This window comes from Macrobrachium nipponense, chromosome 13 (genome assembly GCF_015104395.2).
Source record: "Macrobrachium nipponense isolate FS-2020 chromosome 13, ASM1510439v2, whole genome shotgun sequence".
Lineage (NCBI taxonomy): Eukaryota > Metazoa > Arthropoda > Malacostraca > Decapoda > Palaemonidae > Macrobrachium > Macrobrachium nipponense.
In genome coordinates, this window is record NC_087206.1 from 57,191,790 (window position 1) to 57,206,409 (window position 14,620).

The window sequence follows — 14,620 nt, forward strand, 5'->3', positions numbered from 1 at the left end:
TGGTAATTATTAGCAAAATCTAGGAACCTGTCAGCATCGAATTCATGCTTGAACAAGATAAAAGTGTCGTCCACGTAGCGTGAGTAAAACAGAGGTCGGAAGGCCAGGGGGCATTCGTCCAAAATGCGCTCCTCCAGGGAGCACATGAATATGTTCGCAAAGATAGGACCAAGAGGAGACCCCATGGCCATCCCCTCAATTTGTTTAAAAAGCTGTCCATTAAAAACAAATGCCGTGTCCAGTATGGCCAATTCTAAAAGAGCTTTAAAATTCGAATAACTAAAATTACAGTAAACAGATCAGGTTCGGGGAATAGTTTATCAAGAATAATGTTTATGGTCTCTCTTACAGGTACGTTGGTAAATAGTGACTCGACATCAAAACTAGTCTTGAATAAGCCAGAGTCCGGGTAAAATACGTTCTTTAAATTGTTCAGAATTTCTAAGGGTTTACTGATTAGTGGTCAGTGGTTCCAACAGAGGGACGAGAAATTTTGCCAGTTGGTAATTAGGTGTGTTGTAAGAGGCCAAGATAGGGCGGAGAGGAACATTATCTTTATGTATCTTTGGTAGACCATAAAGAATTCCGTCAGATGAACCACTGGAAAATAAATCTTGGAACACTTTTTCATCAATGATGTTGTCATTTTTCAAGGTTCTGAGAAATCTATTGATTTTATCCTCAACTTTGAATATGCTTTGATAACTAGGCACACCTATTTTCTGGAACCTGGTACGATCGCTTAAAATATTAGTCATTTTGTTATTATAGTCACTTTTATCCAATATTACCGTTCCCCTCCCCTTATCCGGCCTAACAATGATAATGTCATCACGTTTAGAAAGGGACTTGAGAATTTCCAAATCACTCTTTTTAACAAAGGGAGCCCAGTTTGTTTTGAGTTTTGAGAAAGCATTTTGGGACAAAATCTTTAACTCACTCTGTAGGCGGCTAAGGTCACTACACAAATTGAGATTTTTTAAACGTTGAAATAACACTTCAAGGGGCAGAAAAAACTGACAGTAGTTAGGTTTAAAATTTGGTAAGCAAAAATCTAACCCAAATGACAAAAGGAATTCTTCTCGTTTAGACAATACGTATTTCGAAAAGTTAAAAACAGTTTTATAACAACTATGAAATTTTGGTAGAATAATTCCAAGGTTTGCCAATTTTCTATGGTGTCTCCGTTGTGTAGTATTAATAAAATTCTTAATACTGTTATTAAAAAGTTGAATAAAAATAATCCTATCAATAAAAGAGAACGATTCAAGAACTTGTCGGCGAAAACTATTGAATTGCTTGTTAAGGCGTTCAGTGTCTTTTTGTTTACAGCTAATTTCGTAGTTTAGTAAATACCTAATTGTGTCAGAATAAAACTGAGAGTGATATAATGATTTTTTATAAACTTTAAATTTAACAAAATTTGGAACAATATCATTAATTGAACAATATTGCAGGAACTCAAGGTCCAGACTTACTTTTTCTTTTTTCATACATATTTTTTCCAATTTCCGACATTTCTGGAGAAGTCCAAGGCCATAGCGATTCCTTACGAACTGCTGAAAGTTATTGTGTCCTCTTGAGCGTAAACGGAAAATAAAAAGGAGAACAAAAAAGCATAATTCAGCTCCAATGTAGAATTATTTGTAGAACATCCAGTGCAACCCAGCTACACACAACACAGGTCAGACGCAAAGGGCGTTTATTCACATGATAAAGAAGATCAAGGGCAGGAACACGAAGAGATTCACATTATGCTTTAATCCTACGTTTCGTGACAACATCGCCACATCTTCAGGGATTTTTCTACAAAATAAAGTATATGTTAACATAAAATAAGAGCTGATCACAAGATCCAATAGTTGAAAAGTAAAATCAGTTTAATGGTAAAATTACCATTAAACTTTACTTTTCAACTATTGGATGTATGTATGTATGTATGTATGTATGTATGTATGTATGTATGTATGTATGTATGTAGTATGTTATGTATGTATGTATGTATGTATGTATGTATGTATTTATAATGTTATATATATATATATATATATATATATATATATATATCTATATATATATATAACAGAATAGAATATGAGTTCATTCAGTGTGTTTAAAGGGAAATTGACCATAAAAAGTCTTGAAAAGTTATCAGGAGGAAAACCTTGCATTGCACATTGAAACAGTTGTTAGGAGAGGATAGAAAATAAGATGGAAGAAAGATAATATAAACGGAGGTACAGTAAAATTAATGAAATGGGCTGCAGCTAGTGTGGACAGGCCTTAAGTAATACATACAGTCCACCGCATGAGGTGCACTAATGGCACTATCCATATATGAGGTATTATATATATATATATATATATATATATATATATATATATATATATATATATATATATATATCAAAAGCAGGGCTAGGCGACGCAACGGCCAGCAAGGTACAGCAGTTCGAGGGTTGACCAGGGAAACCAATTAATCCCAACATATTTCTTTATTTCCGACGTTTCGTAATAATTTCTTTAATACATTATCGGGGATCTGTTGAATAATGAATAAATTACTAAAAAAGTTACTGTAAATGCTTAAAACTTCATAAGAAAATTAAAATTCAATTGGAATGTTCTGGATTGGAGAGCCTACAACCAGTACGAAAGCTAATTCCCCGATGGGAGTCGATTCTGACCCTCAGTAACCTTCTCATGGATCCGACATATGTCCCTGAGTTACACATAGGGCAAGTATACTTATACACCACGTTAGAGGACAAAAAAGGGCTTAATCGATCCTTGTGGTTAAAATAAGAACCAATTGTTTCCGGATTTTTGGGATTTAATTCTAAATTGATCGCACCATAGTGATTATTGATAATTAAAAAAAAAAAAAAAAAGTTTTCTAAAAGAATCATCGTGTAAAAAGGGGAAATTTGGCGTAAACGTTCAACTTGGGTACTGATGGAGGTGTCATGACATCAGTGAATTGTTTGTTAAGAAATATGCTGAGTTGTTTAAAAAATAAGCTACGCGGGAAGCAGTTATTCATAAAGTATTCAGAGAGAAAATTAATTTCCTGGTGAAAGGAATGCCAGTTCGATGTAATGAAAAAAGCCCTGTGGAGGAGAGTAAATACAGAATTAAGTTTAAAATTGTAAAAACAGGAGATGTAGTAGTTGCATCCTAAACCAGTAAACGTCTTTTTCCTAACGACAGAAGTATTAAAAGAATCATCATTTCTGGTAACAAGAACGTCTAAAAAAGGTAATTGATTGTTCACTTCTTTTTCCACAGTAAACCTTATGGTATCATGTATAGAATTGGCAAATGCTACGAACGGGTCAATATCAAAATCATTTTTAAATAGGGCGAAGGTATCATCAATATACCTAACATAAAAAAGCGGGTGAAACCTAAAGGGACATTCATCTAACATCCACTCTTCCAGCGAACACATGAAGATATTGGCAAACGATGAACACAAAGGGGAGCCCATGGCTACACCGTCAGTTTGTTTAAAAAGCTTGTCATAAAAAATAAAGGCAGTGTCCCGCACTGCCAGCTCTAAAAAAGTCTTAAAAAGCGTTCGATTAAGATTGTTAAAAACAATATCTGGTTCAGGATAAAATTTATTTATGATAATATCTATGGTTTCCTCCACAGGGACATTAGTAAAATGCGACTCTACATCTAAACTAGCCATTTTAATATCGACATCTTGTTGTAAGATTTTTTCCTTAAAAGAATAAAAATTTCTGAGAGTAAAATTATTTTTAGGCAGAGGTTCTAGAATAGGTACCAGATATTTAGCTAGTTTATAATTGGGTGTATTGTAGGATACTAAAATAGGTCTCATCGGTACATTAGGTTTATGTATTTTTGGGAGACCGTATAAGACTCCAAATGAAGATCCTGTGACAAACAAATCCTGGTATGTACTATCATCAATGATTTTCTCTTTTTTTGATGTACGTAAAAATCTATTAATTTCGTCCTCAATAACAATGATATTTATTCATTATTCAACAGATCCCTGGTGATGTAATAAAGAAATTATTACGAAACGTCGGAAATAAAGAAATATGTTGGAATTAATTGGTTTCTCTGGTCAACCCTCGCACTGATATATATACATATATATATATATATATATATATATATATATATATATATATATATATGTGTGTGTGTGTGTGTGTGTGTGTGTGTGTGTGTGTGTGTGCGTGTGTGTGATTGTAGAATCTACTGGACATTTTGCAGTGACAAGCATCTCCAAAAAGTGCAAAGAATTAGAAAAGTTAAGAGGGCATTGTGGTAATTACATACACACACACACACGCACACATATATATATATATATATATATATATATATATATATATATATATATATATATATATATATATATAAATATACGCTAAATCTTACTTTATATGAAACTAGATGCTTGTCATATGTCGTGAATCTCATGATGCCGCTTTGATTTAAATTTCTGGATATCTTTTAAAGTGAAATACATATGCACTATTTAGATATTTCATATCACTGAAATATTTATATTTCAGCAATCAGGGGAAGTAATTAGAGTACATATAATTAGAATTTGTAATTTAGCCGTGCTTGCCTTATTCCCCAGGTTGAGGAAAATCTTATGATAGTGGGTTGGTTACCTTTGTGACGACCAGTGAAAGCACAGAGTGCAGGTTTCGCTTCCGATATGTTGTCCAACACTAAATGAACACAGGAAACCACACAATAAGGACAGGATGCTAAAACAATTTGATACTGCCGTTGAAGATTGTGGGTGTTATTATCCTAAATTCGCTGCCTTCTGTTCATTTTATCTCATTGACTGAAGGAGACCCCAATCAACAAATGAACAAACACAATTTTCGGAAAACTAACAGCCATCTCAAAATGACTTTCTTTCGAGGTGGTTAATAAATAAAAAAACCCTTTACATTTAGCTTGTGTCTCTCAAGAAGTGATAAGCGTTTTGTAATGGCTTGGACACGGTATAGTAAATTCTTGTTAGACATTATTGAATGAATATTAAACTCTTGCCAAACACCATCAGGGACTGATGAATCCATATCAAATGACATTATCAGCTATAAACCCTCATTAGGAACTGCCATTCTCAAGCGAACTATCGCGTTAATTTAGTGAGTGATGACTATTTGTAGGACATGAGTAAGACTTACTGATGAATCCATGTCAGACACTATAATACACATCGGCCGTTAGTACAATTTTGTTACCTGTCCTCGTAATATTGCTTCTTGGTATCATCGGTGACTGGAGAATTTTTCCGAAACAATCGTTCCCAATGATTAAACTTTTCAAACTATGTTCATTAATACAGAATGTTAATAAATTATTGTCGATCACTATGAATTATCAACGTTAATGGTGACTGAAAATCTTAACGACATTGTTGGTGGTTATTAATACTATGCAGCCACTGTTGTTTGTTTGCTTGTATGGTGTTTTTACATTGCATGGTTATTCAGTGGTTATTCAGTGGTTTTTCAGCAAGGGGACTAACGGCTTTACTTGACTTACGAACCACGTCGAGAGTGAACTTCTTTCACTAGAAATGCACAATCTCTGACGCCTCAACGGAATGCCCGAGAATCGAACTCGCGGCCACCGAGATGGCAGGCCAACACTATACCGACCACGCCACAGAGGAGCTGCAGCCACTGTTGGGTTCACTTTCATAAAATAGGGCTTTGTATTGCTGGTGCTCAAACAAGTAGTATATAATTTGACTTTGACTACATAACAAGATTTCATAAACACTTCAGCTTTGCAAAAGCTCACTAAAACATTCATTTTACAAAGACATTTCTTTTGTTCAACCTTAGTCTAGATTCACTACAATCAAATTTTCATCCTAGCTCTTGCCAACCTTATCCAAAATGTCCAAAGCCAATCTCATAGCGTGATATTATGCCATCCACTGATCATTACGTTACCGATAATCACAGCTAGTCTAAATTTTTCAAAGGATAAGTTAAAGTACAACAATAAATGGCCTGTTATCCTGAGTAGAGTATTATAGATTAAGAGGAAAATGAGCGTCAAAGTAAAAAATTTATTCCTCTGTTGGAAGCCCTGCAACACGTTTATAACATTATTACTCATTGCTTAATTTCTACAACCTAATGCATTACTAAATGTAGTATACATACATGCATAACAATAGTACAAGTATATATTAGTAAATACATTCAAACGCATTTACAACACTTTAAAATCTCTGCATTATATGTATATGAGAGAGAGAGAGAGAGAGAGAGAGAGAGAGAGAGAGAGAGAGCATTGTGAAAGAAAAGACAACCCTCCTCCCCTTATCCCTCAGGTTCAAGAAAACCAAAGGATCCTTCCGATTCAAGATAATCAGCAGATAGTGGATCCTTATTCAGATGAACACCTAATAGAAAGAGTTCGAGGTTTCGTTTCCAATATCATGGATGCAGCTCAGGTGGAAACACATGACAGTGAACGGCAGTTACACAAAGATAACACTATGATTCTACCCCTCAAGGTAGGCCCTCCCCAAACTTCTTTTATTTAGAGCCTCCCATTCGCTTCCTGATATTAAACCGCAAGGACGTGGTTTTCAGGCTCTGCCCCTTTCCCCCGTTAACCTCCTAAAATAATCCCACACTTTTATAACAATAAAAGTAAATAATCTTCGGTGGTGATTGGCAAGTTTGAGGACAAGACTAGTCAGTCACCCTTTGCATGAATCAGAAGAGACCTTTTTCAGCCACATATCAAACACAACCTTACAATACTGGTAATACTCAGCCTTTCGGTACCGATAACACACAACCTCTTGGTACAGTTAAAGCGCAACCTCTAACTGCTGATTAATTAACACCATTCAATGCACTTCCAAAACCTAAAGGGGAACTTCTCGAATGTATTAACCTAATAATTTTGCACCCATACTTACTGAATGCTTTCCTTTAATGTTTCCTCGAGTCGGAAGAAATTTTATCGCACGTCAGCTTAATCATTATCTACTTTTAATATCCGTCAGTAATTTCTAATTTTATAATTTTAGACTATCATGTATTTACATTATTTATCCTAGAAATAGAGATAATGACTTGTTTCCATTTTTTCTGTTCTCTGTTTTCATCATTACACACTTTAGTAAGCTACATGCTTATTTTTTTTAATATTTGCTTTAGAAATTTGACTAAGAATTCGGTTTAATCCCTACCATCATAATAAATAAAAGTAACGAAATGTTACTTATGTAAATGCATGTACTCGAGCACCTCGATAATTATGTCTGACATTGTTCTTCACGGTATATATTATTAGGTTTGAAAACCTTGTTATGTTCATTTGGTCAGAAAAACACAAGACTCATTTGTGTGTTAACTTCTGAAGAACACTTACAAACCACAAAAAAGTCCTGGGGGAATCTGCCTATCTCAATGAAAACGATCTCCATGGCATACTGCACTAAACATAGTACAATGAACTTTTATTAAGGGTGCAATCAATTTTAGCACTTCTCAAACCTAATACAAAGTTGGGGGTAGGAGGAGCTGCTGAATCCTTAAGGCCCATTATAAAGTAAATCCTTATAACTACCTTATGATTGAAGGGATTTACTTCACATTTTAACCATATATTCTTCAACTAATACTGAAATTTTTCAGAGGAAAAATTAGAAATTTGACTTCTAAGTCAATTTTTTCACATTTGAAAAAAATCATGGTCACTTTTCGAAAATAATATGCCAAAAATAAAAGTTTCACTCAAAAATCAATTTAGCTCTGTAAAATTTAAGATCTATAGTTACTCTATAGAATTATAAGAACTTATTTTTGAAAAAAGTAAGTTTTGTGAAAACGACAAAAGAAAAAAAATAATTGCTTATTTTGTCATAACTATCAAACTATGCCAGTTAGAGTGCTGATTTTTGCACTACAACTATTTTGTCATATAAGAAATATTCCCAGAAATTTACGATATAATAAAAAAAGAATAGAAATGTGCTTCCTCTTGATTTAAATGAAACTATTAGTTAGAAAGCTAATTTTTGCACTAAAATTATTTCTTCATATAAGAAACAGGCCCTGAAATTTACAATATAATCAATTGAATAGAAATTTGCTCTCGTGATTTATGATACGTAAAATTTCCATATATATCTATATATATATATATATATATATATTATATATATATATATATATCTATATAGTATATTATATATATAATAGATATATATATATAGATATATAGATAATCTATATATATATAATCATATATATATATTTAGATATATCATAGATATATGCTTATATATCCTAGATAGATATATATGATAGAGTAGATATATATATATAATATATTATATATAGATATATATGTAATATTTATATTATTATTATATATAGAATGTGATATATATATATATATATATATATAGTATAAGCTAGCTAATTATATATATATATATATATATAGAGATAAGAAATTTTTATAGATATAGATATATATATATATATATATATATATATATATATAGATAGTATATTATATAATCTATATATAGATAATATATATAGTATAGAGATATAGATATCATATCTATATATAGATATATATAGATATATATATAGATATATATAAGATATATATATATATATATATATATAGATATAGAGATATATATAATCATCTATATAGATAGATAATATATTATGATATATATCTATATAGATATATATATAATATATAGATCTATAGATATTATATAATATAATATAGATAGATATAAGTATATATGATATATCTATAGATATATATATATATAATAGATATATATTATACTATATATAGATAATATATATATATCATATATATATATATCTATATATATATATCTATATATATATATATATATAGATATACTAGATATATATATATATATATATATATATATTATATATACTATATAGTATAGATATATATATATATCTATATATATAGTATATATTATTATATATATATATCTATTATATATAATATATATATATATTATATATAGGGATACTAACTAGATATTAATTATATATATTATATGATATTAGGGCTGTTGCCTTGTATAATAAGGCGCCCTATGAGGTAATGTTAGACTTGCGATAATCTTACGCTAAGTCGGTTGGTATTGCACTTCCATATTCATTGGAGTGTCTTGGGGTTTGTAGATCACTTACGAAGTCGGTATTATCTTCTTTGATTATGACGACGATGTGTTAAACTCATGATGATTTCTTTCTGATGTGAGGTTCTTAGTAGAAAACACGAAGTATAAAAATACTTATATTCTCTGATATTACATAGTGAAGATCAAGTAGGATTGTACAGGTCTTCCAATGACGATAGCTTGATCGCTTCTGCCAATGATGATGGCTAATTCTATTCTGTTCTCTTCTACATGATAAAGCTTAGGTAAAGAGGTACAGGTCTGCCAATGATGATGGCTAACTCTATTCTCTTCCCACTACCATCTCGGTTACAAGTCATAAAGGAAGCAGACAGTAGCTCGAACATACGAACATACATACAAAATGAGACACACTACAGATCATGTAGGCCGTTTGAATTATAGGTCGCGGTAGTTGTCTCAAGCAGGGAGCTTGGACTAATGTTTCAAAACAAATGAATGAACACAGGTGACGGCACGTCATCTTAGCCTACATACTTTATCGTCTTTGGTCTGATCACATTCCTGCAAGCAATCTGGTTGACCTCTTAGTTTTAGTCTTTTATATATATGGACTGACATTCCATATTTTTATTATGTAAACACTTACATATATATATTATTATATATATATATATATATATATATATATATAGATATATAAATGATATATATGTATATATATACTACATATATAATATATATATATATATATATCTATATATTATTATATTATAATATATATATCTATATATCTTATATCATATATATCTATATCTATATATACATATAGATATTATATATATATATAATAATATATTATATATATATATACTATATATATATATAGCTATATATAGATAGATATAAATATTATATAATATATATCTATATATATATATATTATATAATATATATATATATAATCTATATATATCTATATATATATAATATATAAATATATATATATGAGATAGATAGATTATATATAGATATCTATATATAATATATATATACTATATATATATCTATCTATAGATAGATATATATAGCATCTATATATATCCTATATATATATAATAATATATATATATATATATATATATATATAATATATATATCTATATATAATATATATATATATGTGTGTGCGTGTGTTTGTGTGTGTGTGTGTGTGTGTTGTGTGTGTGTATATATATGTATATATATATATATATATATATATATATATATATATATATACTAGCTAAAGCTATACATTCTGCTTCAGCAGTTGATAAAACCACACAACTCTATTTTTTACTAGTCCAACTCACAACACCACCACTAAGGTGAAAAGAACAACCAGAAGTTGACTTGCAATCATCCATGCCACATGCCCAATCAGCATCTGAATACCCAGTGATCACTGAAATACCATCATTGTTATATAAAATTCCAAAATTATGTGTACCCTTTAGATATCTCATTATATGGTTCACTGCTTTCCAATGATGACTGGTAGGTTTAGCATAAAACCCAGCAACACTACTCACTGCAAATGTGATATCAATACTTTGTTTTTACAAACAAATGCAATAAACTCCCAGCAGTTGACTGATACATGTTCTGATCACATTCTGTGCATTGATCAGATGCTTTACATAATTTCAGACTTTGATCAATTGGTGTTTCTATAGGCTTTGAATTCTCCATACTAAATTTTTCTCTAAGACATTCTTAATATAAGATGGTTGACCAATCCACACTTGACCTTTGGAAGTATCTTGTACAACTTTTACACCTAAAAATAATTAAGCTTGCCAAGGTCTTTCAGTTTATATTTTAAAGCCAGAAACCCTTTAATTTCCTTCATCAATTTTTATCTGATTTACATGCTAATGCTAATAGCAGGGAAAAAGACCCCATTTCGACTCAACCTCAACACCCGACCCCCAATTCGGCTCACAGGCGATAAACCGCATAAGCATAAGCTTGCCTTTATCTTAAAATCACGTACGTTAACCATTAACGACTTCACGGGAAAACCAGAAGGTATTTCACTCTAGTTCTGAAAAGAACCCCAAAATGGCTCATGAAGAACTCTTCAGATAGGAGAACCTTGGTTTCACTCAACCCCTTGAAAATACCCAACCCCATTTTGGCTCAAGATATACTCTACGGATGAAAAATCCACCATTTCACGACCCCTTGAAAATACCCATCCCCATTTTGTACCAGTTTATGTAATGAAAATATGTGAATGGTCATAATTGGTTTTTATTATCCTCATTCTTTATTGTTTAACCTTCCATAGAGTTTCATTATGTTAGGTTATGGAGTTTAGAATTTTTTTCGCATTCATACTAACACATGAAATAACATGTGTACCTGGCAGTGAGTCATGGAGAAAATGAGTGACTGTTGTGGATTCTTATCAGTTGCTTATCTGAATTTGAATGGAGTTTAGAAATCTTTTCACATTCATACTATCACGTGATAGTATGCGCACTGGCATATACTCATGTGGGTTAGGTTAGGTTAGGGTAGGTTAAGGGACTTAGAATTTTTTCCCTCATATTTATATTTATGGTGAAATGGCAGTTTTTTGTCCAAAGAGTATATCTTGAGCCAAAATGGGGTTGGGTATTTCACGTGGGTTAGGTTAGGTTAAGGGACTGAATTTTTTTCCTCATGTTCATATTTGTGTGAATTTTTTTTTTTTCGTAAAGTATATCTTGGGCCAGTAGGTTGGGTTGGGTTAAGTTAGGTTAGGTTGAGGGACTTAGAATATTTTCAATCATTCATATTTATGTGCAATGGTGGTTTTTTCATCCATATAGTATATATTGAGCCAAAATGGGGTTGGGGTGTTTTTTTCATCCGTAGAGTATATCTTGAGCCATAATGGGGTTGGGTATTTTCAAGGGGTTGAGGAAAACCAAGGTTCTCCTATCGTCGGAAGAGTTCTTCATGAGCCATTTTGGGGTTCTTTTCTGAACTAGAGCGAAATGTCCGCTGGTTTTCCCGAGGGGTCGTTAATGGTTAACGTACGCAAGCTTATGGGGTTTATTGCCTGTAAGCCGAATTGGGGGTCGGGTGTTGAGGTTGAGCCGAAATGAGGTCTTTTTCCCTACTGCTAATATTAAATCATCAACATAAACAGCTATGATACAGAGATCTCCTTTTGACTTTACATAAATGCAAAGCTCTCCTGAAGTTTGCACAAAACCTAGCCTTTTCAAACTGTCATCGAGAGAACAATTCCAACATCTTGGAGACTGTTTTAATCCACAAATGCTTTTCTTTAGCTTACATACCAAACTTTCCTTACCTTGCTCTACAAACCCATCTGGTTGTTTCATATATACTCCTCAGTAGGTATACCATTTGAAAATGCAAAGGTCACATCCATATGATGGTTTCAAACCCCTTTGAACTGCAAAGATAATCACAGTACGAATAGATTCATATCTTATAACAGAACAAAATGTTTCATCATGATCCACATCAAACCTTTGTGAAAAACTTTGTGTGACAAGATTAGCTTTATATCGTTCAATGGAACCATCACTTGTCATTTCCCTTTAAAACCCAATCTACTGTTAAGGTCTTTTCTACTCTGCGAAAGTTCAACTAGATCATAAACATCATTATCATGAATAGCATTAATTTCCTCATTCATTGCATTATTCCAATACTTTTTCTCATGCCCCATCTATGCTTCAGTGAATAATGCTGGTTTGTTTGTCTTGTGAGCAACTGAAACCCACTCACCATACATATTAGGTGGTTGCTTCACTCTTACTGACTGCCTTACTGTAGCTCTGAAGCTGTTCATTTTCATCAGCCTCTGAAGAAGCACTATCTGGTGGATGAAATACTTCAATAATAGGAGTTTCAAACTCGAATTTAAATTTCTCTTTCTGAATGTCATGCTGTTCCTCATTGAAAATAACATTACGACAATATAATATTCTTTCCTTGGCTAAGTCGTACAATCTGTACCCTTTTACATCAGAACAGTAACCAAGAAAGATAAGGCTTTATGGCTTTGAATCTAACTTTTTCCTTTCATTTCTAAGAATATGAGCATAAACACACCCAAAAACTCTAAAATGTTTAACATTTGGCTCAATTCCAGTAAATGCCTGATAAGGTGTCATATCATGAAGTGCTCAAGCAGGACTTCTGTTTTTCTGATAACAAGCAGTTGACAATGCCTCTGCCCGAAATTTATGAGGCAACCCTGAATCAATCAAAATTACTCTGACATGGTCTATCACTGTTCTATTCATTCTTTCACTAAGGCCCCGTCCACACGGTCGAGCTTTGCTCTGCGAACTTTGCTCGCTCGGTGTGACATCTGAAACGGAGAAACAGCGAGCAAAGCTTCGTATAGGGCTTTCCTGATGTTTATCGAAGTATCGAGGCTTTCCCTGCAGCAGGGCTGTTAACTGACGGAAATATTTCTGCTAAACAGATAAAGACGTCACCTACGGAAAAGTTTCTGTAAAGCGCAATTTCGTGTAAAGCCTTCACAAATAAATAAATAAAGGAAAATAAAAAGGAGGTGTCCCGTAATTTTACCCTTCATAATGAATATGTTAGGTAAATATGACTTATGGGAACTTTGAAAACCAAATATATTAACATCCTTTATTGCAATGATACAGAAATCTATCAGTCTAGTCCATCATGGAGACAGCTTACTGACATTTGACCAATCAGGTGACAAGAAGATTCCTTAAGGTTCTTTATAACTTATCAATCATATTTCATACTATTTTTGTTATAAGTAATAAGTATACTAATAATTGCATAAGTTCATCAGCAAAAAACTTTTGTTTTTTTCTTCGTTTTTTCCATTGAAAATGGCGCAGACTTTAGGCTGGACTAACATTACATATATGCATATATACACATACACAATATATATATATATATATATATATATATATATATATATATATATATATATATATATATATATAATTAGGCGTAATCTTATAAACTGAATACAAATTTTAAATGCTAATTAACAAGTGCACTGAAATATAATTTATATCTTCATGAACCTCAATGTCGCGAATTATTCGCTCTTTACTTACTTACTTAGGTTCTGCTCGGTGGTCTGGATGATAACAAGGTCTGAAGGACTAGACTCTACAACTCGGTAGAGTTTACAGGTTTACACACTTTTATTACAACAGGTTTACAAACTTTTATTATACTCAAAACAGCTCACAGAAAAAATTTAATACAATGATTCAATGAATTAAAGTGGCACGTGGCCGTTGCAACGCTATGTCCGTGATCGGACCAAGAGTTCTAAAAAATATCAAGAAATCTGACACAAAACCCACATAATCGGATTGCTCAGTTTACGTTTTTTAATACAAA

At 32.0% G+C, this 14,620-nt stretch overlaps 1 protein-coding gene across 3 annotated transcripts in view; it reads left to right on the forward strand.

The window, feature by feature from the left end:
* Nucleotides 1-14,620, forward strand: part of LOC135225799 (uncharacterized) — a 416,906-nt gene that overhangs the window by 361,477 nt on the left and 40,809 nt on the right. For all 3 annotated transcript variants that reach the window (XM_064265290.1, XM_064265289.1, XM_064265288.1), the window contains one exon: nucleotides 6,362-6,547. In XM_064265290.1, the coding sequence (XP_064121360.1) occupies nucleotides 6,362-6,547 (186 nt within the window). The remainder of the gene's footprint in view (nucleotides 1-6,361; nucleotides 6,548-14,620) is intronic.